The following is a 22970-nucleotide window of genomic DNA, read 5'->3' on the forward strand; positions in this document are numbered from 1 at the left end:
AGTACAGTTGTTGTGAGCATATTTAATGGATCTTCTCAAAGAGATCTGGCAGGTTAGAAAGCAGATCCGATAAGCTGGTGTTATTAACAGCTGCAGCAGCAAGCACAGGAGAAATTACAGCCAAAAGGGAATTACTTTCCTACTTACCGATGAGCAGGGGTGAAAGCTGGGATTTTTGGAAATTCATTGAAAAATTCACTGACTCTTTATGGAACAGGATTTAAGCTCTGTTTCTGCTCCGAACCCTCCCAGGGACAAAACTCCTGAGACAACCTTTCATACGAACATGATAAACAGTTTGCTTCGCCGCATAACAGAAATGGCTTTTCTGGTCAATGCTGTGTTTGCAAACTCCGGACGAAAAGCTGCGATGCAGACAGGTTGTCATGAGCTGCACGAGCTAATATTAATGCCTGCTGTGACTTAGTCTTGCTACTCAGGTTTTTTTGCTGCTCCTTGTGTAATATCTGTCTGACAGAGCGATACCAGCCTGTCACTAGCTTCCACTGCACCCTGTTTTCTGTCTGAGGAACGGTAACAAGAGCAACCAGAGAGGTTTTTATTTTCCTTTGAATTTTTGAATGAGGCCTGCTGTGTTTTTGCAAATTGCATCTTCATTATAAGTATTTAAGAGCCCTAGCTTTTCATATCAGACAACTTGGCATCAGCTGTGAAAAGAAACATGTTATTCTAAAGCAGAAAACTAGATTAGAAAATTGCTTTTGCAGATAGAAACAAAGTCCTGTCGGCTCATGTAATCCAGTTCTTTGGCACTGATGCAGGACAGCTTTCCACACGGCATAATGCACGGCTGCCTCTGCCAGACGTACCAGCCTGGGCTGCTGCACTTTCTCAGTACAGCTCACGGAATGCGCGCTGGGCACGGCGTTTTGATCTGTCTGTGAACAAGCTGGCACGTAGCTTCCGTGTAACGCTCCACTGTAACGTGGAAAAGTGTCCTGCACGACTTCAGCTTGGAAAGGTCATCCTCTATTTCATAACGTCCCTTTGAAAAAATAGCCTCAGAGACAAGTGAAGGTTGCTTTGTGGTTTTTTAAAGATGCATTTAGCTAGCTAATACAGCAGGCGTGCAGAACGTAAGCTATCCAACCAACTATGAAACAAATGCTAGAATTAATTGCTTAATTCTCTTGCATTAGGAGAAAGCGTATAGTTTTAAAATGTCGTCAGTGAAGAACTGCTGAACATGGGAAACATCTCCTGTTGCTGTGTACTAAATTGAAAAGCAAGTTCAAGTGTAAAGATTGGTGGGGTGATAGCCAAACACACTGTCCTGCAACTTACTTTGTGAGACAATCGAGTTTTAAGGTTTGTGCGTACGAGTTTGACCCAGTAAACACGTAAAATAATTACCATCTCTGGAACCCAGGTTTTGTTCAAAGCAACTTCTTTGTAGTTCTTCAACTACGGAAAAGAATCCACAGAGACACCTCTCACCCAGCAGCCCACGCGCGAGTGCCAAAGGCTTAACTGTACTAAGGAGTAAGAAACCACAAACCCAGGGAGTATTGTCTGTTCCAGCGCGTTTTCTACAAGGCTGCTGTAACGATGGTTTGTCCTACATTTACATATGGACCGATGCTGCACTTAAAACAGAATCCTGAGCGTGCACAGATGTAGAAATTTGCCTCTATTTTCAGGTGAGGTGGGTGTGTCTGCCTGGGCATACGCCACCCGGAACGATGCGTTTTCTGGCTGTCAGAGAACAGCCTGAAACACGGTCCAGCTTTCAAGCCAATATACAGCAGGAAGGGGAGATCTTTCGGCAGGATCAGTGCCGCTCCCTCAGTGCAGGTAACCTTCACAAGCCTTGCATGTACAGCTGACCTCTCAGTGTTTCATGCCACCACAAGAGTGCAGAGCATTCCATCTGGCCAGGCAGTACCACACCACACGCGCAGCACAACACGAAGCCAACGAAATGACTAACAAGTGGAAAGCTCGCATGTGTACCAGCTACAGCGCGGTGCAGGTGCTTGGCAAGATCAAGACTTTGATCCTGTTCACACCAGCGTGCGTAAATTCTCACATCCAGTGCTTTCCATGGGAACACTCATACATGTTTTACCTAAATGAAGGGTACTGCACCATCTGATTCACTGTTTTTTATAATACAGCAGCCCCAGTGTTATATAAGAATTGGGGTAGAGACCACAAGTTAACTGCAGTGGAAGTAACTCTGCTAGCTCCAGCAGCTCCAAGGAGTCATGCCTCGTTCCGACCAAACTCGCCCACTTCCCTGCCGCTGGAACCCTGAGCTTCTGTCCCATGTTTCTAACCCTCTTCCCTGACTAGCACAAAACAGTGAACTGATTACTTAGTAGTACGCCTAACCTCAAAGTAACCAGCACCAGCAAATGGCAAGATCCAAGCACATACTTAGCACTAACCGGAAACAGCAGGAAGGCTACAGGGAAAGACCTCCTTTATTTCAACATTTTTATGGAATATAATAAATTTTCTACATGAAAAGCATTTATTTTTGCTGGCAGAAGCATCTAAAAGTTCACAAAGCTCCAAACAAATTTAAAAAGAAGCATCCAAACTTTTAATTTAATCTTCAAATCTTGGTTAAGCAGACTTCATCCTTCCTTTGTTTCCTTGAAAGAGGTTAGTGGCTGGGAGCAGTATTTTCTCCAGAAGGCAAACATCTCTCAGCGGTTGCACTACAGGTGGCTTTCATCCTTTACTGCCTGAAGACCAGTTTCAAGTAGAATTAGAGATACGTTCCACATGGCTTGCAGCATGGTACTTTTTAAATCTTATTTCTCCAGGGGTGCATAATTCAAAAGCTTCTCAATCAGATCCACATGGGCTAGAAGCATTCTGCGGCAGCAGTATCTCTTCAAACCAAGGGCATCCAGGGCATCTCTATTAATGAACAAGAACAATAATGAAAAAAAAAAAAAAAAAAAAGGATGAAGTGAGTCAGAACCACTAAGCAACACACTGATTACTTCGAGCTTAATCAGAGACAAAAACTTGCTTGCAGTTCAAACGAAGAAACCAAAATTTAGCATGTGCTGTTAATGTTCTTTTCTGTTTACTGCTGTTGACAGTGTGTTTGCCTGTTCTCTGGCCTGCAGGAGCGCAAGATCTTCTGCTGAAGGTGGTGCCCAGCTGACACAACTACCAAACTTTCTGAGGTAAGTCTGCAGAAGTCCCACCCATAGGAACAGAACCATAACAGACTAACTCTTATGAATTTCCTCTTCCGAACTACGTGACTCATGAGGGTAGTTCCTTTCATTTGGTCATGAAACAGCAAGGTTAAATGAGATGCAAGCCTTTTGGTTTTGGAAATAAATTTTTTGTCTTCCCAGCTGGAGAGACTTGAAATATGGTACATTTCTAACCTCACTTACTTAGTTACAGTAACTGTCTTCCTTTTACAAACACCAGTCTGTAGAAAAGAAAGGAGCTGAGCTGATTTGGTTAAAGATAGATCTGATCAATCAAGAGTAGCAACAGGAACACAGTTCTGAAACATGGGAAGTAATTTCCACTCTTAAAATCCTGGACAGTCCGTAATTACTGGTGCTGGCTACAGTTCCTGTTAGTTGTATGGTAGAAGACAGCACGAAGGCACTAGACAGTCTCTTGACTCAGGAATAAGGAATAACATCTCTAAGCACCATTATAACATGCTTCTGTAAACTGAGGGTGATACCTGCCTACTTCACAAGATAAATGTGTGATCTAACCGATGATAAAAGGGTGAGAGATATACAGAAACTAAAATAACTACCCCACATACGGACGGGATGCTAACTCTGAGGAAGGCTAAAATCCTTTCCAGCTCCAATGTAAGGCAGCATTCAGTTATACAACCTGTTCCCCACAAATACACAAATAAGGATCTGCAGACTGCTCAACAAGAAATTTGTAGTTTACAGTCTTTCCACTTAATTCCTTCTGAGTGACTACTCGAGATTCTTATGGTTGGGTAGAGAACGTATGAGTCACCCTCGCCTAAACCACTGTATCCATCTCCTATGGCTATCACTATCAGAGCTCTCACAGGTAAGTGACACTATCCAAGCTCTTCAGCACCAACCTATTAGCCATAGAGCCAGTCTGACACTCCTTCAAAATTTGACATTCATGAAATACGACTGATCTCAGGTCTCTAGATCTATATGATGCCATACAACAACCCAGCATTTGCTTAAAACACAAGTAATTTCCTGAAACCTGTAATTCTGCTGTAGGAAGAAGCTGATAGATACTTTTCTAAAGTGCAAATGACTGAAAGGAAGCCTCTGCAAAGCTGGACTTGTTTGGTGTCAAGTAGTGCAGTCTGACTGCATGGAGTCAAACTCCAGCAGCTTCTCTGGTGATGTCAGTTAGTCCTTGTACCTATCAACAGTTCTTCAAGGGCTTAAATAGCAGGGCTATTTATTTTAGGGCTAGCACTTGCAAAAGTTAAAAGTATATGAATGTGTATTTTTTAAAAAAGAATGTTTATAAATAATATCACATGGTATCTAAACTTTCCAAAACACTTGAGAACAAAAGCATCTAATGTCTGTGGATAGTATAAGTTTTAAGGGCTATCTGAAAAGTTCTGAACTTTCAAATGCAGTTATCAGAGATGCAAAATACTAACATTAATCACAACTTTAGAATTCATACTATACATTTCTGCTAAAACAACTTCAATTGTATTTCCTTTTTCCTCCAGCTTCCAAGGACTTGTGGAAAGAGAGCAATTTTAAGGGACAAACATAAAGGTGTGGGTCTTTTTAACCACAAATTGTTTAGACGAGTTTCTCCCATTTTGTCCACCCATTTCTTAAGCCACCATTAACAGTGATTCTGACACTAGCCTGTAAGATTTTTAACTGTTCCATATCTGTAAACTCTGCTTTTGATCTTATCTTACAATACCATAACTGCATTACTTTGATCAGGCATCCCAGAATCACAACAGTGACCACAGCAATTGTTTTCAAGTGAGCATTTGTCAATAACAATGTACATCTTCCTGTTACATTCAAAAGCAGGGGAATAATGAAGACAGGAAAAATACTGAAATGTAATACTTGGAAAGTAAGTCAGAAGTGCTACCAGAATACCTCTGATGAAATTTCAGTATTAGTGATAAATGATTAGCAACCCGTATTATTTTAAAGATTTTAACCTCACAAATGAAAGAAAAATTATTTGTTTTTTTGTCGGAACTTTCCAAATACCTTTAGCTTAGCAGCTGCGGTATTCTACTCAACTATGTTTTACAGGTTCTGGCATGTAAATGCACTCTAAAACGGCTACTCACAGAAATAATGAGATTTAGGAGAAGTACTGAATGATTTTCACTGGACAGTTTTTAAAGAAACTGATAACATGGTGGCGGGACAGGGCATCTTTCCCCTGCAAACTCCACACCAACAGTGAGAAGCACAGAGAGTAATCCCAACTGCCTACAAGTTTAGATGAACCTCAAAACCCAAAGCCTTCCTTTTCTGTTTGTTCTGTGCTCCACTGTTCAACATTTGACAAAACAGTATCCTAAACCATAAGAATGTTTTCAGATTTACTCTAGATAAAAAAGCAGTGAAATCTGTGTTGTTAATGTACATTCTTCTGATAGGTTTTTAAATGGACTTATATCTATGAACTATTAGTAACCCTAACCATTTGAATGCAAAGCAAATACTCTTTTCTTTCTACTTAATAGTTTCAGCATCACTTTGGGAAGTCTCAGACTTCTAACATTTCTTCAAGTGGCAAAGATCTGTGGGTTGTTTTTCCCTTCCATACTTAAATTGGATGACAACGTAAATATTTCTCAAAAGTCACCTTCTCAAACCCTTCTGAAGTAGTCCCACCACAGCCAGAACCTCCTTGAACTATTAAAAGACAATTCTGGCTACGCAAAGCATGCATAACCCGCTTAAAATAGACTTGTTAGGACTACCAGTCAGTTATCTAGAGCCATTAAACTTCCCCTTCCCCCCAGCAAAGCAGTGCTTTCAAATAAGGTTAGCAATTCTGGGCAGCGAACATGAAATGCTTTTCGGAAAACCTAAAAGGGGTATACATTGTTAACAACGGCAGTTACTTTTTACACTTGTAACTTTTTCTTTCTCTACCCTTTGAAAAACCCACATTAGCATAAAAGTTGACAGTACTGTTTGTTTCTTTCCTTCCCGTCCCATACAGAGTTAAATATTTGAGACTGTTTTGGGTATAAAGGTTATGACTTGGCAACTTCCATACTCCTACCCAGAAAGATTCAGTAGGGAATCACGCAGTATTTCCTTATCCATTATAATTTCTAATCTCTGGTTACATAGTTCGCCTCAGAATGTACCTGTGGTTTTTAGCCTGGGCACAGCTAGTTCCTAGAGCTGTGATGCTGCACTTAATTATCTTACACGCTGTACAATTCCATCTAAAACCTGAGTGAAAGGACACACAAGTAATACCCACCCTTCTGTGTATTCTGCTTGCAGAAGGCCCAGGTAGGCTTCCCACTTGTTCCCAACTATTTTGCCGCACGTGAAACATCTGACTGGGATGATCATTTCTGCACTGTAACATTAAAAACCAACAGTATCACACAAGGCAAAGTGAACAAACACCGCGCTCACGGAGCGCCACGAGAAGCCCGGCCCCCCCTCGGGCCGCACGGCAGCGAGGGACGGGCCCCCGGCTGGGCCGCGGCCCGGGTGGCGCCTTCCCCCGGGGCCGGGGCAGCGGGGCCCAGCGGAACCACAGGCCGGGCACTGTGCGCCCGGGCGGGCCCGCGGGGGGTCACACTGCCCGCGGCCTGCAAACGGACGGGCCTGGTGGCCGCGGGGCCGGGGAGCCCGCGGCAGGGGCCGGGGCCGAGGCCGAGGCCTCGCTCACGGGCCAGGCCTCCCCGGAGGAAGGCGGCCCCGGCCCTCCTGCCGGCTCCTCGCCGCCGTGCCGGGGCAGCTCCCGCGGGGCCGCGGCCCCTCAGGCGATTCCTACCGTAACGGCTCCTCCGCGCTGCCGTGACGGCCACCGGGTCGCTACCAGTGGGGGAGGCGGGGGGGAAAGGCGCCCCAGTCCCCCCCCCGCTCCTACGCAGGCGGCGGGGTGGTAGCGGCCAGGCGTACGGCGTCCCGCGCGGCTCAAGAGAGCGCGGGCGGGGCGGGCTGGGTTCGCGTTTCGCGTGCGGCGCGCTGAGTGGCAGCTGGGGCGCCGGGAGCGCGGAGCGGCGGCACCGGCGGCGGGAGCGACCGAGCGCGGCGCCCGCCCCTGCTCCTCCTTCTCCTCCCTCGTTCCCCGGCGGGTGGGCACTTGTTGCACTGTGAGAGGGGCTTCTGCAGCGACGAGACTCCTCACCCCACCCTGAGGTACCGCAGCCGTCCGGGGCGGGAAGCGCAACTGGTGGTTGCAGCCCAGCAGCCGCCGAGCGCTGCCCGGCGGGGAGCGCTGCGAGACGGAGCCGGGGCGCCCCGCAGCAGCCCGCCCGCCAGCCCGCTCCCTCAGGGGAGCCGGTGCAGGTGGCGCCCGCGGTCGGGGAGCCGGTGCCCGCGGCGGGCAGAGTCCCGCGCCGCGCCTGAGGGGTGGCTGGGCGGACGTGAGGCGGGGATGGGGACCCCCCCCGGGGCTGGGGGACGCCGGCGGGCGGCTCGCTCCGCGGTTCCCGTCCTCACAGCTCTGAGGGATCGACGCGCCCGCGCCCGGGGCTTCTGTCCGCGCTCGGCGGCGGGAGCGGCTGCCGCCCGCCCTGAGGGGTGGTTATTATCGTTCTTATTAATTATTTATTTATCTATTTATTTTACCCCCTCCCACGTCGTTCCGCACAGCCCGGACAGCGTTTATTCCTTTAGAATGCGAACTCGAATCCCAGCCGAGTTGTGGGCGCTCTCTTGGCTGCCGAGAGTTTTGGGTTTTTTTTTTTTTATTATTTATTAAAAATAAAAACCACAACTCTGGGGTTAGGTTGGATTTGAAGCTGTGCTACTTAATTTCTAACCTTGCTCTTGCCTTGCCGTGACCCCTGCACGGCTGCCGTGACACTGGAGCGGTTGAACGGTCCGTGTCCCGCCCCGGCCGCTCCCCGCTGCCCCCGGGGTGCTGCCCGCCCCAGCAGCATCGATCTCCCCGGTACCTGAGGGACGGGGGATGCTCCCCTGGCTCGGGAGGCGATCAACCGATTATATGGGGTGCCCCTGAGCCAGGGAGGTTTGGGAGCAGAGGATAACACATCTTGAAACTATAGGCTTGTATCCCGTTAACCTGAGGCCGGGGGAAGCGTTAGGCATAGGCTGTGTGCATCCAGCAAAGGGAATCGTGCTGTGATGGCTATGAACTTCAGGGACAGATGCTGCTTTTCTGGAGGCTCTGGGGTGAAGCATTAGTCTGAACACTGTCAGTCCCTACTGTTCTCTTGTTATGACGCTAGGATTATGCTAATTGTCCTTGGGCAGAGCAGAAATTCTCCAAGTGTTTTATTTTCCTGCTAAAGTATCTGTGAGTTGATACAGTGCACAGTGCAGAGCCATTACTGTCAGACATATAAATAATTGTGTCTTAATGCACAGCTTATGTTAATATGTCTTTCGTGACTATTTTTTGAACGACTGGATTATTGACCCTCTGCACAGAAATGCCAGACTTCGCTTGAACTGTAAAAGAGCAAATAGTTTTGTTTCAACAAATAAGGGTTTGAGGCTGTTTGAAAGCATTTTTACAATTCTGATCGCTAGTGAAAAGACAGTAATTTTTGCAGTCCCAGGAACAATTATACACAGTTGTGAGGGGAGCAAATTGACTTGGCTTGGAGGGTAGATGAACCTCCTGCGATCTCTAGATTATCATCATTATTGTTATTGTAGGCCAGTGGGAGCCAAACTGTGCATTTTCTTTTTCTCCTTTGATTTCTTTTTTTGGGGGGGGTGGGGTGGGGTTTTGAGAATGTGGAGACTGTGATTTGATGCATTTTCAGCACCAGGGCTCCAAAGTAATTTTCTTACTGAATTGTGCGGTGAAAAGCATTTGTGTTTAGAGATGGAAGTTTGCAATTGGAAGTGAGAAAGAGGGGCTGTCACAGGGGCTTCATGGCAGAGACACATCATTAGATGTAGGTTAGCATCACAGAGCTGTCTTGTGGAAATGTGCTTGCTTATTTCTTGAAAACAAACCTAAATTTTAACTTTCAGACCTAGTCCTCTTATCTGACTTTGCTTAGCATCTTTTTTTCAAAGAAAAGTTTACTTCGCTTGTCCTCACAATATTACTTTAACTTTGTTATGTCTCTTCTGGATAACCTGCTTTGGCTGGGTGATGGGCTTAATGAACTAATAGGTCTTTTATGGCTGTAGCTTCTTTGATCCTAGAAAATGTAAGGATTTTTATGATCTGTGACCTGGAGAGACTGCTACATACTAAGAACATTCCCTGCTCAACTTCATGTATCCCTTGCTTAATCTGTCCCTTTGCCAAGCTACAGAAGTCTGTTTAAAAGAGTTGGGGGCTGTGTGTGTGGGGATATGCGCACATGTGACTGTTAAGAATCAGTGAGTGTTTTATGGGCTGTAGCTTGTGTTGGTTAGGGTGAGCCTGCAGAGTGGGCCACTTGTGGCATGCCACTTTTCAGCTCTTTCAGGTGAGCTGGGTACTGCTGACACTCAGCTGTTGCAGTTTAGTAATTAGTCAGATTTGGTCTCCTCAACTCCTCTTCTGAAGAGGACTGGAAGAATTGGAGAATTAGATCTGTTTCTTGCAATTCCTCTTCAAAGGATGCTTAATCGGTCCTATCTCCTAGAACTGCAAGGGTTTTTCTCGCGGTAGGTTCTTGTACCATTTCTGGCCTCTTGCCACTTTCAGCAAGCAGCAGTCCCCAAACTGCTGATCCTTTGGGCCTGTGGGCAGCCTGGTGGTCAGCAAACGCATCAGAGTGCTCCTCAGCTTTGAGCAGAAGAGGGTTCCCTAGAACTAATCACATTTGAAGTAAGTTTGAGAATTGTGGACTGCTTTTCTGGTGTGCTTCTGGAGCAGCTTGTGTCATGTAAGCTTTTGCTGTGGGGCATTGCAGATAATATATCCCACTTCCCGGTTAATGTGGTGCAGGGCTGCTTCCTGTGATCTGAACAACTTTGGAAAGCTGACAGTGTTCTGTCCCACCGTCGCTGTTGGGTTGAGGCTTGTTCTTGGCATTTTTTTGTGTGGATTTAGACCACATGCAGCTAGGTGTGACTGTTCTATGGCATTGTTAGTGATGACTGCTGAAATCCTAGATTAGTGACTAAGGAGTAGATCCAGCTTCCTATTCTCCCATCCACAAAATGTAATGGAAAATATTGCTGCTTGTTTAAAAAAAAAACAACCAACAAAAACCACCAGAAAAAGTCAGTTAACTGACCTGACTGACTGAACTACTCTTAAAATACTTTTATAGCTTGAGTGGCTGTATGACCTCCTGCAGCTCATGTTGGCAGATTGTGTCTTTTGTGACCTTGTCCCTGTAATTAGGGCTGTAGAAAGGAGCCGTGGGATCTCTGCATTTGTACTGGTAGCGTGAGAAACCAGTGGCTGAGGTTGGTTTTTTTTTTTTTTTTTTTTACTTTGTGGGTTACAGCAGGTCAAGTTTAGGTGTGCACCCTCACGAGTCTGGGGTCTTCACCTTTCACTACTTTTTATCTGCTGTTGTCGTTTGCCTTCTTCGGACTGCAAACATGGAGAATAGCCAGAACTGAAGACTTGGGTATTCTAAAATCTGATTTGCCAGTTGCGTTCAAGGATTGTGAATTGTTATTTAAATTCAGGACTTCTTAGGAGAGCTTTTCAGTGAAGGATTGTTTCAGTACTAGTGATTGTGACTTGCAGCTTTCTACAAACCTGTGGGTAGCCCTGTTGGCTCTGTGTGGAGTTAAAAGTTGTTTCCTATTGCTTCCTGTGGTCGTTTAGAGAAAGAATGTTACCAGTTTTCAAGCCATCTCTGACTAACACCTCACAATCCTGTGCATGATTGGAAAAGTTCATGGTACTGTAGTCAGTGTTGTACTCCTTGGATCTCAACAGAGCTAGAGAGAGAAGAACCCTAAGAGAGAAAGGCTTGCATGAATCTCAAAATGAGTGATTAAACAGGACATTAGCCAGGAACTGAAATGTGACATGGAAACATTAAGAAATAAATATGTAGCAGTAGAGAGCCAGAGTGAGAGGGGAAGATAAAACAACCACCATGCCCCACACTCCATGTGCAAGACAAATCTTGGCTATTGTTTTCTCAGGCACATTTGCCACTCCAGGTTTATTAAATCCTGCAGATTTACTGTTGGGCTTTCTCTAGTCCTGCCTGGTTAACTACTCAGAAGTGTGTCATTATCCCGTTCCACACAAGGGAAAGAAAAGTGGCTTTCTAGTTAGCTAGCATGACTTTGGAAGGACTTCCCTCCTTTCCCTCTAAAGCTTGTAGGAGCAAAGACTAAGCTGGAACCTTGTTTCCTTTCCTCTTGATTTTTTTTTTTTTTTTTTTGTGGGGGTGGCTTTCTGCCCCATTATGTGCCTCCCCCCCCCCCCCCCCCCCAACTGGATGTAGCTTTACATGTGATGGTAGGGAGGTGGAGAAAGCCAAGAAAGAGAGGCAAGGACAATGGAAGGAGGAAAGACTTGTCTAATTCTGTAGAGCTCTGTGTTGTTTAGTTGCCCTGCATGCTATTTAATAGCTGCTCAGGCCGCTGGATTTAGCGAAACAAATACAGAAGCTGCTAAACCAGTAGAAATGAAGAGAAACCTCTCTAAGCTGGGGATGTGACTGCAGCTTCACTGTAATACCAGACAAGCCTGATGCTGCTGATTTCATTAAAAGCAACATTTGGGGCCTCAAAGCAGGGTTTAATACTTGCTATATATTTTTTTAAATATGCTGACCTTATCTGGTAAGCCTGTAATATTTGTTGCAATGAAGAGCAGCTGCTGCATAAATACATATAATATCAGTTGCCAATTCTGAAAGCTGTGCTGAGACTGTGACTTGTTTGAAGTGGGGTTGCTATTAAAAGGCAGGTGGCAGGATGTTTATTTTACACCTTGTTAATTGCTTGTTTTTCCTGCTGTAATTGGCTTCCTAATGGGGGCAGAATGCACTTGGTTTTGCACACAAAGCTTCATTAGTGACAACCGATGGAAAGGATTCAGAGGGTGGGATTTATATGAAATTATATATATATTGAGTAACAGATGTCTCTGCTAAATAGAGTGTTCGAGGAAGTCCCATAGATGTGTCTAAAAATGCAAGTGTTTTCCCATAAAGCTATTTAAGGTGTCTTTGTGTTAGATGTAAAGATCGCTGCCTATTACTTGAAAAGAGGGCAGAGGCTTTATCTTGCTATTTCTGTGGGGCAGAGACTTTGTTCTGTTTCTCTGGACAGCAGTTAGGATGCTGGGTAGTGTGTATATGTATTTATAAAGATAGTTCTGATCTCTGTGGCATATCTAGCGGTTGCCTGTGCTAACAAACTGGGAGTGGATGGTGAGCTGTGGTGGTGTTTTTTTTTTTTTTTTTTAAAGATTTATGGAGCCTTCCCTGCTGCTTGTGTATGTTAGTGCTATTTCAGGTGTCCTCCCACTTGCACTGGGTAGGACATAGCTACAGAGAAGTATAGCTGGACCATCTGTAGTTTCAGAGTGATCCTAGTTGCGCTTAGAAGTGAGAGGTGAGGTGTTCTGGCTTCGGGGGGTGGGTGCTCCACAAAGGCAGTTCTTATTTTAATAATGACTTTTGGTTTTATGTGGTGTAAGAGACTGGTTGAAGAATTGTCCATTGATGGTCATCACGATGATAATCAGACACCACTGTATCTGATGCAGTGAACAGAGTTTTGCACTGTTCAGTTTGATGTGCTGTTGTTCCTGTAGAGGTAGCTGTAGGTGGCAGGTGAGCGTAGTTTTGTGTGTGTGTGTAAATGTATATGAAATTAACAATGAAAAGATAGCCTTTTGTGGAGATGGCTTGTCATCCTTGCATCTTTTAACTTCCCTACACCTCCTCTCCCCTCTTCTTTTTAGCACTGAGATGGGATTGAAAAAAAACACTGGTCTACTCCCTCACTTCTCTGCTTCTTTACATGTCAGCATTTAACTAGTTTAGGACTGGTTTTATCTGTCATGTTTGTTTTCAGTAAGATCACTTCAAGGCAAAAGTATAATGTTTGCCAGTCTTGGGTTGACATATTTTATAAGAAAAAACCTTTATTGCATGCATATATCATGGCCTAATTGACTGTTTAATTTATTTTTTTTTTTGGGGGGGTGGTGGTGGTGGTGGCAGAAGTGGTATCCTGAGGCAGCATTTTAATTGGAAAGATCACAGGATCTGCCCATCAGTTCTGCTCTTCCATGGAAATGTCCTCAGATGACAGAATAATCCCCTTTCTTGGGATAATACTTCTCATTTCAGCAGAAATTTTCCTTCCAGAGTAAAGGATGGACTGTGAAGCTGAAGTGAGACAAGGACTTGTCAGTTGTTAATGCTTGAATGGAAGAGCCCCAAGTTGTTGTTCTTCCGTGGTGAAACCACTATGTGCATTCCCATTGCGCTCATGGCAGTGCTTTTGTCTCTGGTGTACTTCCTGTCTTTGGCTGAGAATTTTTTTTCTCTGGGTGTATGAGCAGGTCATCTTCTGTCAAGATTTATCTCTATTTAAAGAGACTGCAGCAAGCCAGTCCTCTTGTAGTAGTTTGCCCTGGCATCTATGAGTCTCTGAACTCCAGGGAAAAGGAATGGGGGATTTTCTAACTTAGTTTTGAAATCTTATCTCTGAAGATCTTACAAGTGATGATGGATGCATTAGGAACAAAGAACTAAAGAGCAGGCTCTGCTGAAGGCTATCCTTTGGGCCTTTTGGGGATGTGTATGTCTGTGTTTGAGCTTGGTGCCTGGGCTTTTCCTTCCATCTGTCTTCTGGCTGGTTTTGTGTCTTGCAAGCTTTCATGGGAGTGGGAATAAAAGGTGGTTGTTTTAAGCAGGAGCAAAGATCCATCTTGCTGAGTAGTTAGTCTCTGACAGTGGCCAGGAGTGGCTATTTAAGGAAAGCAGGTAAGCCTGAAGCAAGACTGTGGTAGTAATACAGTGGGATGCCTGCAGTTTCTTTCATGGAAGTCTGTAATTGTAGCCTTGTTCCAGAACTGACCAGGTAGGGAAGAAAATGTAGTTTTTCCTGATAAAACCCATTTATCTAGCTTAGGCATGTCAGCCTGTTGTGTCCATATTCAGGTGCTGTGTGGAAGCTGGATGTCCTAAACCAGCTCTGAAGCTGCCCCTGCTGTGTGCTACATCCTGGTGAAAAACAGCTGTTTCTGGAAAATTCCCAGTGTTTGGGGCCTCCAGCTTGGATGTGGGGAGGAGGAAGAGTCAATGCACAGAATATCATGTTATCGCTCAGATGAGTGGGCTGCAATGCACCTATCGTTGTGCCATCCACAGGGAATGTTCCACTGCTTTGTTTATTGAGCTGCTGTTTTTAAAATTAAAAACAGCCAAATGTTTCATAAAATATTAAGAGGCACTGCTTTAGCGTGTCTCATCAGATTAAGTATGTCACATTGTCTGTCCTTAGGGTGATGAAGCCAATCAGCTTGGCTGTTCTCTCACCTTAAGGATGCATTAAGGTGACATGCTTCATCTCACAAGGGATGCTGAAGCTATCACACTGCAGAACTGGTAACTGTAGGGGTCCTGCACTTTAACTGTGGGTACTCAAATGAAATTCTGCAGAAGCAATAGTTTGCTTTGTTACGAGTGAATTCGTTTTTTGTTAGAGAAGTGCTTTTTGAAAAAAAAAATCGAGGTAATACAGTGGTAGACACATGCACAGTGTCTGCTCTGCAGGAAAGAAAGGAATTATGGCATGTTTTGTATGAAAGACCCAGAACTTTTACATTTCAGTGGGTAAAGGGGAAGAAGCCTCTAAATTCCTCGAACATTCTTTGTGGGTATGGATTTTAAAGCAGTATTGCTTGCAGGTGAATTTTTTTCATTCAAGAGCCAGTTCTGGCTTTTTAAACATGACACAGTGTCACTGGAGTAGCAGAGGGCTGGGAAACTGGGGGTGTGGTAGCCCCAGGACTGGAAAGCTGAGGGAGGCTCTCCAGCTTGCTGCAGAGAAGCCCGAAGGCCTGCACGCTGGTGAAACATTGTATGTTGGAGCTGGGACTGAGCTGTGGAGAGCTAGGTTTCACTGGGATTTCTGCCATCTCTTGCCTCCACCTGGCAGTTCTAGCACTCTTCAGCATGTGTACAGTACTTGGGAATGCTGCAACATACCAGGTTAAATAGTCACAAAGTTTTAATAAACTCAAGATACAAGACTGGATTGGCTTCTGAATGTCCTGGTTGTTCTTGCTTGTGTTGCCTCTTTAAACTCAGTAAGTAATGGCACAGGTGGCATATTACTTACTCTTGTGTTCCCACTGCACACAGCTAAATCACACACACGTGCGCACCAGGGAGCAGTTTTTCAGGAGTCTGTTCTGAAGGGCAGCAGTTCCTTTGTGTGATCTGATATGCTGCTGCTGCTGCTTTGCTTGGTGATGGTGTGAGGGAATAATAAAGTAAAGCCTTCAATCATATGACCTGATCTGGGTGGGTTGTCTGTAGTGATTGATACGTCCACTCAGAACAATAAGCTGCTTGAGCTGTGCCCAGGGACTGGTGAGTTTGGTTGGGGTTTTGCATTTGTTTTTGGCCTAAGTAAAAAGAACAGTGAGATCAAGGTTGCAGTTTTGTTTGCAGCTTGCCTTCAGATCCCTGCCTGATCTAAAATGGTACTTCACTGTATATACCTCTGCTCTCCCCAAAGCTATCTGGAGGGCATTTTTCCCATCTCCTCTAGGATATGCTGAGTATTTTGAGAACCCCCACGTTATTTTGATTCCTTAAATTAGCTCTTCCAAGTGGGCATGAAACAAATACATCTTTCCACCTTTTCATCCTTGCACCCCACTGGCCTGACGAGCAGCATGCTGAGCAAACAGACATGGGTTCTCTTCCCTAGGATGTCCCCCCAGCCAGGGATTTTTCCCACAGGCCTCTTGTATGACCTTGTCAAGCCGCTTCACTTCTTTTCTTGATTTATGACGTTTGCCATACTCAGTAGAGAAGCTAGAAAGCCGAATATTAAGAACACGCTTGTAGTCTGTGAAAGACAGCTTTTTCTGTTTGCGTGAAGAAACCTCTGAAGATGAATGTGTGTGTGTGGCTGCTTCTTAGCTCTGTAAATAACTGAATTGTGCAGTGGTTTATCTGTAACGTGGATGAATGTTAGCCATGAGCCGTGTTACACAAAGGATGCCACCTGTCTGCATCTGGGCCAGAGGTGTATTTGGATGTATCTGCACTTCTGCAAAGGAGATGTGTTTTTCTGCTTCTCTGTGGAGATACGTCCCCAGCGTGGGGTCTCAGTTTAAAGCAGAGATGCTCCATCTTCTCAAAATGCATGGTGAACAAATACACTTTTCCCTTTTGTCCTGCAGAACAAAATGGTATGTGGGTAAAGGAATGGCTTTCCCCCGAGCATATGTGCAGGTGCTTTATGGATTGAGGAAGGGTTTGTGGAGCATGGAAGAGCTATTGCTGCTGTAGAGAAGTGCCAGTTTGATGCTGTTTTTCAAGCATTCCTAGCTTCAGCCACAGTGGTAGTAGGCTAGGGTTGTGCTGCAGTGGCCCTGACGGTACTGCTACTGCCGCTTAGATGTTCTGCCTTTGTTAAAGTGAATCAGAACATCTGGAGGAAAGGGACTGTGGGATGACTAGGACTTTTCTGTCACATACACAAGAAGATTTCTTACTTGGAGAATGGATAATAGAATCCCTTTACATCAGAAAGCAAGAACTGCCCAGGAGATCCTGCTCCCCTGCTAGAGGTGAGGACACAGAGAGCCACACTCGCATGAAGAGGAGATTTCTTCATCTAGATGCAGTAGTAGGCTTGAGAAGCATTTGTTTCTGAAAGTTGTCTGGGATCTCTTACTGTTCTAGTGGGGTTTTTATGTTCCTTTGCTCTCTATCAGTAAATGACCATTCCATTTTGGCAGTGCCCTGCTGTTTAAATTATGGTTAGGACCAGTTTATTGTGGACCTGTTTAGCATCAGTTTTATTGCTTGCCTGCATTCCTGCTCTGCTGCGGGATCGTCATTGCAGTGCCTTTTGGGTATCCTCTTTGCTGTCAACTGGCTCGACTCCTAGGGCTTGAAAAGCTGTTTTGGGGATCCCTCTGGGAGCCGAAGGGAGTTATTGGAAAGAAGTCAAATTCTCATAAGTTCCTGAGAAAGCTGTCACAAGCCTTGTGGCTGCTGGGTTATTGCCAAGTCCTTTATTCATGGGACCCATTATGAGCCATTGCTAGACAATAATGGTTTTGGGTTCCTTTGTACTGTATTATGAAAGGAGAACCAGTTCTGGGCCATTGTTTTCACCAGTGTAAGAACCCACAAGATCCTCTATCAAAGCATTTACAGCTTAATCAGCCTTGTTTTCTGGCACCTTTTTTTAATTTTGTTTTTTACCCTAGGGTTCTTTTTTCCATGCACCTGGTTGCCCTGTTGCAGGTTCAGTCCTAGCAATGATTAATCCAGACTGCTTTTGCATCCTGTGGCCTTTGGCAACTGAAAGTCCCGTTTACCATGCGCAGTACTGATTCTAAGGGCAAGTGCTGCTGCGGATGAGCCAACTGTCCTCTACTGCTGCCTAAGCTACTTGTGGCTGTGAGGAAAATGGTTTTGATGACCCCTCGTTATGGTATTTCCCTAGTGCACCAACTCTATAGGTGCATACGCACGCACAGAGTGTACATGTTAACCCTGCCTTTGCCTGCTGGTGACTAGTTCTGTTGGGCAGGCTCTTGTATAAGTTGCAGAGTTGGTCTGCCCCTGCATATTCAACCCACATCCTCAAGACATTTGGCATTTTCTTTCCCCTTATATGCCTCTGCAGTGAAAAGGGTGAAAGTTGGAACTAGTTTATTTGCCTCATGAGTTTCCTTTATTTGCTGCTGGCTCGAGGCTTTGTCCTGCTTCATGGTGGACATGGTACAACCGAATTTTGAATAGCTATTGACGAAGTTTTAATTTCCCATGGGGAGGTTGGTACTCCACCCAAACAGCTTTCATTCTGTGAATGTCTGTCTTAGTGCAATTTTCTGTTTTTAGTTTAGTCCGATTGCCCTACACTCTAACCACTTAGTAAGAAAATGGGTTGATTAAAAAGTTATCCAGAATAGTATTGAAATGTCAAGAATGCACATTCAAGGTAATTTCAAATACTTAAATTTAAAATGAAATGTGTTGGTGCATTGAAATTGTTTGATACATCTCTCTGTTCAGGACTAAGCTGGGATGGAATCCAAACTAAACCATGCGAGATCCCTGGAGGGAAAAGTGCAATGCAAATTTGGAGGCAGAAAAGTCAGTCTGAGCTTTGGTTTGGCTTTGCCTTTGCAGTCTCTGAATGTGTGCCAGCTATGGATGAACAGCAGTAGGACAAATATTTAGGTGCTGCTGTACAGCCTATGGAAGCTTTTATTCAGTAGTATGCATTATAGGTTTCATACTAGATCTGAAAAATTGTGTTTCTGTCAGAACCCACACCACTTAATTTCAGCACAGTGTTCTGCCAGCCTTGAAACGTGCCTGCATTTGCTTGCAGAGAGCTTGCTTGGATGCAGGGTTTGGTTCCGTCTATTTCTTTTTTTCTTGGCTTGCCCTCTGCAGATACAATAATAATAAAAAGCCCCAGAGAAATCCTCTCCAAAATGTTGCTATTGGAGCTGATATATTGATGATTTCAGCAGTCGTTTAAGTTATTGGTGTTTGGGTTCTTTTGTTGTTGTTTATGTTTTTTAATTTGGCATTTCTCATTTTGATTTGAAGTATTTGAAGATTTACATATGATAGCACTACAATAGAGCTAAGCATTTGGTCAGCTGCACGGATATTGGCAAACAAGTCTGGGGACACGTTTCTGAGCCACAGTTTGGAAGAGCTGGGGTGTAAGGGACTGACTGAAAGCTGGAAGTATTTGGAAAAAAGAAGCTTTGCTGAAATCTGATACGCCAAGCTGCCTTAGTGTTTATAAAGTCTGAAAGGTCAGAGTGGACACAAGAAATTTGAGGGACTAGGGAGGAAGGAAGTCACAGGAGACGCAAAAAGCCGGGCTGGTATTCAGCACCTGTTGAGTGTTAAGTGCACGTGTGTGTGTGTGTGTGTGTGTGCAGATGATGAAAGCAGAGTGCAACTGTTAGTAGTTTCTAGATTTACTGTGGAACGGTTTGCATCACCCCAGACACACAGAGTTGCTGCTTGCTAGTCTGGACGTGAATAGTAATAGCTGCCTATGAGCTGTAATGTCAACAAGGATCACTGGAGTGCAATGAATCTGGTACTGTGCACCCAGCGCTCAGCCTGCAGCTTGTGCTGAGTGGCATGGATTGGACTGGGTGTAACAAGGAGGACATGATGTCAACAGGGTGGGAAGATCTGCTTGTGACTTTGTAAGGCAGACTGCTATGGAAATAGGAGGGAATGGGGAGCTGATAGTCATGAAGCCAAACCGGTTTTATTTTGACATAGCAGTACATGAATGATGGAGAACGAAGGCTGAAAATTCTGACTGTGGATGCTTCAGTTTATCATCAGAAGTCAAAGGTCTCTCTTGAAAGATTTCCTTCTAAGAAAGGACGTGTGTAATATGGATACTGTGTTATGTACATGTGTAAAAACTGCCTTTCACAGTGTCCTGCTGCTGCAGAGTGGATCAGACTGGCTCTCTTTCTCTGCTTATGCCAACGAAAATACATTGTCCCATCGTAACTTGTGAGGAAAGCAGCGTTCTGTAATCCTGTGTACAAGGCCACCAGCCAACGGTGTCGAAACAAAGCCAGCCCTTCCTGCGGTGTTGGATGCTGCTTCTAGGCAGGGCAGGGAGGCAGCAAAGCTGTCACTTTTGCAACTTTCTTACTCGTGGCTACTGAAAGGGGCTCTTCTCTGAACTGTGAACAATGTGTTTTTCTTGGTGTGGCCCCCCCCCCCCCCCCCGTTACTTAAGACAGCCCTGTTGCTTCTGTCAGGGAAGGTGCTGTTTTCTTTTGCAGCATTTAGAACAGGAGAAGAGGCATTGCACATATGGTATTTTGTTCCAGACACTTTCTACAGCCCTCCCATTTTATTTCTGATCTGTTTTCTCTTCTTAAGAGCTTCACAGAGCAAAAGATGAGGCTCTAATGACGCAGGAGGAGGGAGAAGGAACCTTCCCTCCTAATTTTTTGCTGCTTATATGTGTCACTGGCAAAGTAGAACATGGGGTAAGCATCAGTGTCTCTGTATGCACAGCGTTGTGGAGCAAGTGCCTCAAATTTGAGTCATATCAGGGATAGATGAAAGGGGATTGCATGGACAGGGCTGAAGGAGGGGCAAATACTGGAAGCTGGAGCTCTGAGCAGCTGAGAGAAGAGGGCTGCAGCTGACCTAGCTCCGTCCCCTACCTGTTTCTTTTCTTGTGATAATTTTTTTGCCAATTCTGATAGCAGAGCACAAGAGCAGATGCAGAGTGTGATGTAAGGGGGCTAGCAGGATCCTGAAAGCTGCCTTCTGCTTGTGAGAAGACCTTGAGCCTTCCAAGCCTGTTTGTGCTCTCTCATTTCACACTTCCCATGTGCTGTTCTCAGTGATCAGCCTTGCCTCCTCTGTTTTCTCAGGTTTATACAGCTGCTGTGTCTGAGTTTTCCTGCAATACTTGGGATGTTTTCCTCACTTCCTCTCAGTATTCAGCGTGTGTATTAGGGTTGGGGGTGTCCTAACGTGAAATCTCCTTGTACTGTTCTCTTTGTCATCAGCCAGAGCGTGTATTCTGAGAACACCTACTGGTTATCAATAACGTTCACCTGTAGGTCAAACTTCTGCTAGAAGAGGGTTTATTTTATGGGATGTGAGAAGTGAGGTGCCCAGCAAGTCAGTGGAAGGAGCTATGGCTCAAATCCAGGTTGTGTTGACATATTGCATCCACTTGGCTAGCCGGTGTCCTGCTTTCATGCCTTTGTTGTTTCTCCACTGCATCTCAGTTGATACTTGGTTGAACACAAGTGAATTACTGTGGTGTTTCAGGGTTACTGGTGCTGCTGCATTTCTGAGCTTTCTGTCAGGAAATGAAACTATTCTGAAGTCTCTTACAGTAGAATGATCACAGCAAGGTCACCCATTCACACACTTGACCTATTACTTTTCCCTGATGTTTTTCCCTTGCTACATTATAGTTGCTCTTTCCAAAAAGTGCTGTTTCCATAGAAAAATGACAATTCAATTCTAAAAAATACGTAGTTGTCTTTGCTGGAACTTGGCTGAAGATGGCATTTGTCTTTGTACATGTGGTATGGGTTGTAAAGAGTTTGCCCTGCTATTTTCCAGAAGGAGCCACAAAGAAGCTTAGAATATGCATTTCTGTGTCTCTCCAGAGATTACTGTGTTTTCACCATTTACTTTTATCTGAATTGAGCATTGCTGCTCAGATTTAACAATAGTGCAGGCCAAGTGAGGGGAGCACAACATTAATTCTGTTTAGTTGGCCCTGTGTACACCAGCTGTCCCTAATACACTTTGTCTTGGATTCATGCCACTTAATTGACGGGTCTAAAACAAGAAGTGGAAAAATGCTTGTGTTTAGATGATGACTTCCACCCTCTGGTGGGAAGAGGTGTCCATCTCTCTCCGTTGACCTTAGAGGAAGCTGCCTATCATAATCCACTTAACTTGGATATTTCTTGAGTGCCTAAAGCTGGGTTGGATGGAGTCAAGCCTAGTGTTGGAGAGCTGATGCAAAATGCATGTGAGACCCATTGTGCATGCCACCTTTTACAGCTTGCTGCTACTTGGGTTAAAGGAAAGTCTACTTAAGCTTTTGTAGAGCTGCTAAAAGCTTGTTTCAAGTTAGATCTATTTTCCTTCGCTCTTTCTAGTATCGAGCCTGGTCCTATGCTACTAGTAACGTGAAGGGTGATGCCTTACTCTTGTTTTGTGCATGTATCTTGACTAGTTGTTGTGGGTCATTAAGTCTCCTTTAAGCCAGGGAGTGTAGGTGCTGCTGGCAAGGGTAGCAGCTCAACAAGGAGCATTTGGCTGCCATTTGACCTTCAGTGTGACATTCCACTTGCCCCTACCTCAGACTGCAGGGAATGGTTACCCCAACCCAGCCAGAGACCTCAAATAAGGCAGAATCTTGCCTGCAGGGACTTCCTCAGGAATTGCAGAGCACAGGAACAGCCAGAAGATGTCTGTAAAATCTACAGACACAGGTAAGGCTTGGTGTGAAAACTTGCAGATTCCTCCTTCTTTGAACTTTCTTGCTGTTTATCACTCATTCAGAATCTGGTCTCTCTCCTAGACCTCCCTATCCATTTCCACTCCAGTCAGAGCTGGAGGTGGGCAAAGTATCGTGTCAATCTGAGACAGTACTAAGTAAATGAACTGGGAGCATGCTGGGCCTCACCTTCCCACTAATTACAGGTGCTTGTGCTGTACAGTTCAAGCACTGGGTGCCTTTGGGCAATGCACAGCTCCAGGTAACCTCTCATCCCTAGAAAGCTGGTGCACTGCTTATGCTTGTTTTGGACTGTAGTTTGTGGCTGCAGTTTTGTTCTTGTTTTGAAGGGCATTGTGTTCCTTTCTAGGTTGGCCACTCGGAATGTGGCTTCCCTGCTCCTGAAAATGGAGTGGGGTAGCACTGTGGGCTGCAAGCAGGACCTGCCTTGTCCTGTTCAAAGGGCAGCAAATTCCCCAGCCTGATTTTGCTTTATTGCTCTTTCTGAACACCATACCTCTTTCATTGCACTGAGCTGTGCAGAAGGACTAAACGAAGAGAACATTAACACAGGAGGTTTGCTACCTTTCCCTAACTGATTGGCTTTTTTCTTTTTTCCTTAGCTTTGACAAGCTTACTCTTGCATGCACGCTCAAGTAGATAATTAATCTGTCTCTCAAC

The 22970-nt window shown here is 45.0% G+C and overlaps 2 protein-coding genes across 4 annotated transcripts in view; one reads left to right on the forward strand and one right to left on the reverse strand.

Moving 5' to 3' along the window:
* Positions 1-2429: 2429 nt before the first annotated feature.
* Positions 2430-7124, reverse strand: POLR2L (RNA polymerase II, I and III subunit L). The gene is made up of 3 exons (XM_055722381.1): positions 6982-7124; positions 6457-6558; positions 2430-2892 (listed from the first exon to the last, which is right to left on the reverse strand). The coding sequence occupies exons 2-3, from the start codon at positions 6549-6551 to the stop codon at positions 2784-2786; spliced, it is 204 nt and encodes a 67-aa protein (XP_055578356.1). The 5' UTR covers positions 6552-6558; positions 6982-7124; the 3' UTR covers positions 2430-2783.
* Positions 7125-7207: 83 nt separating this feature from the next.
* The window catches only part of TSPAN4 (tetraspanin 4), a 435635-nt gene continuing 419872 nt past the window's right edge, over positions 7208-22970 (forward strand). For all 3 annotated transcript variants that reach the window (XM_055722377.1, XM_055722378.1, XM_055722379.1), the window contains exon 1: positions 7208-7349. The gene's annotated coding sequence lies outside the window, so the exon portion shown is untranslated. The remainder of the gene's footprint in view (positions 7350-22970) is intronic.

This window comes from Falco cherrug, chromosome 10 (genome assembly GCF_023634085.1).
Source record: "Falco cherrug isolate bFalChe1 chromosome 10, bFalChe1.pri, whole genome shotgun sequence".
NCBI classification, from domain to species: Eukaryota; Metazoa; Chordata; class Aves; order Falconiformes; family Falconidae; genus Falco; species Falco cherrug.

Coding starts and splice junctions, on each gene's coding strand:
- POLR2L (XM_055722381.1), bottom strand. CDS start 6,551: ATGATCATCCCAGTCAGATGTTTCACGTGCGGCAAAATAGTTGGGAAC. Junction 2,893..6,456: donor CAAGCAGAATACACAGAAGG/GTGGGTATTACT, acceptor GTTCATTAATAG/AGATGCCCTGGATGCCCTTG.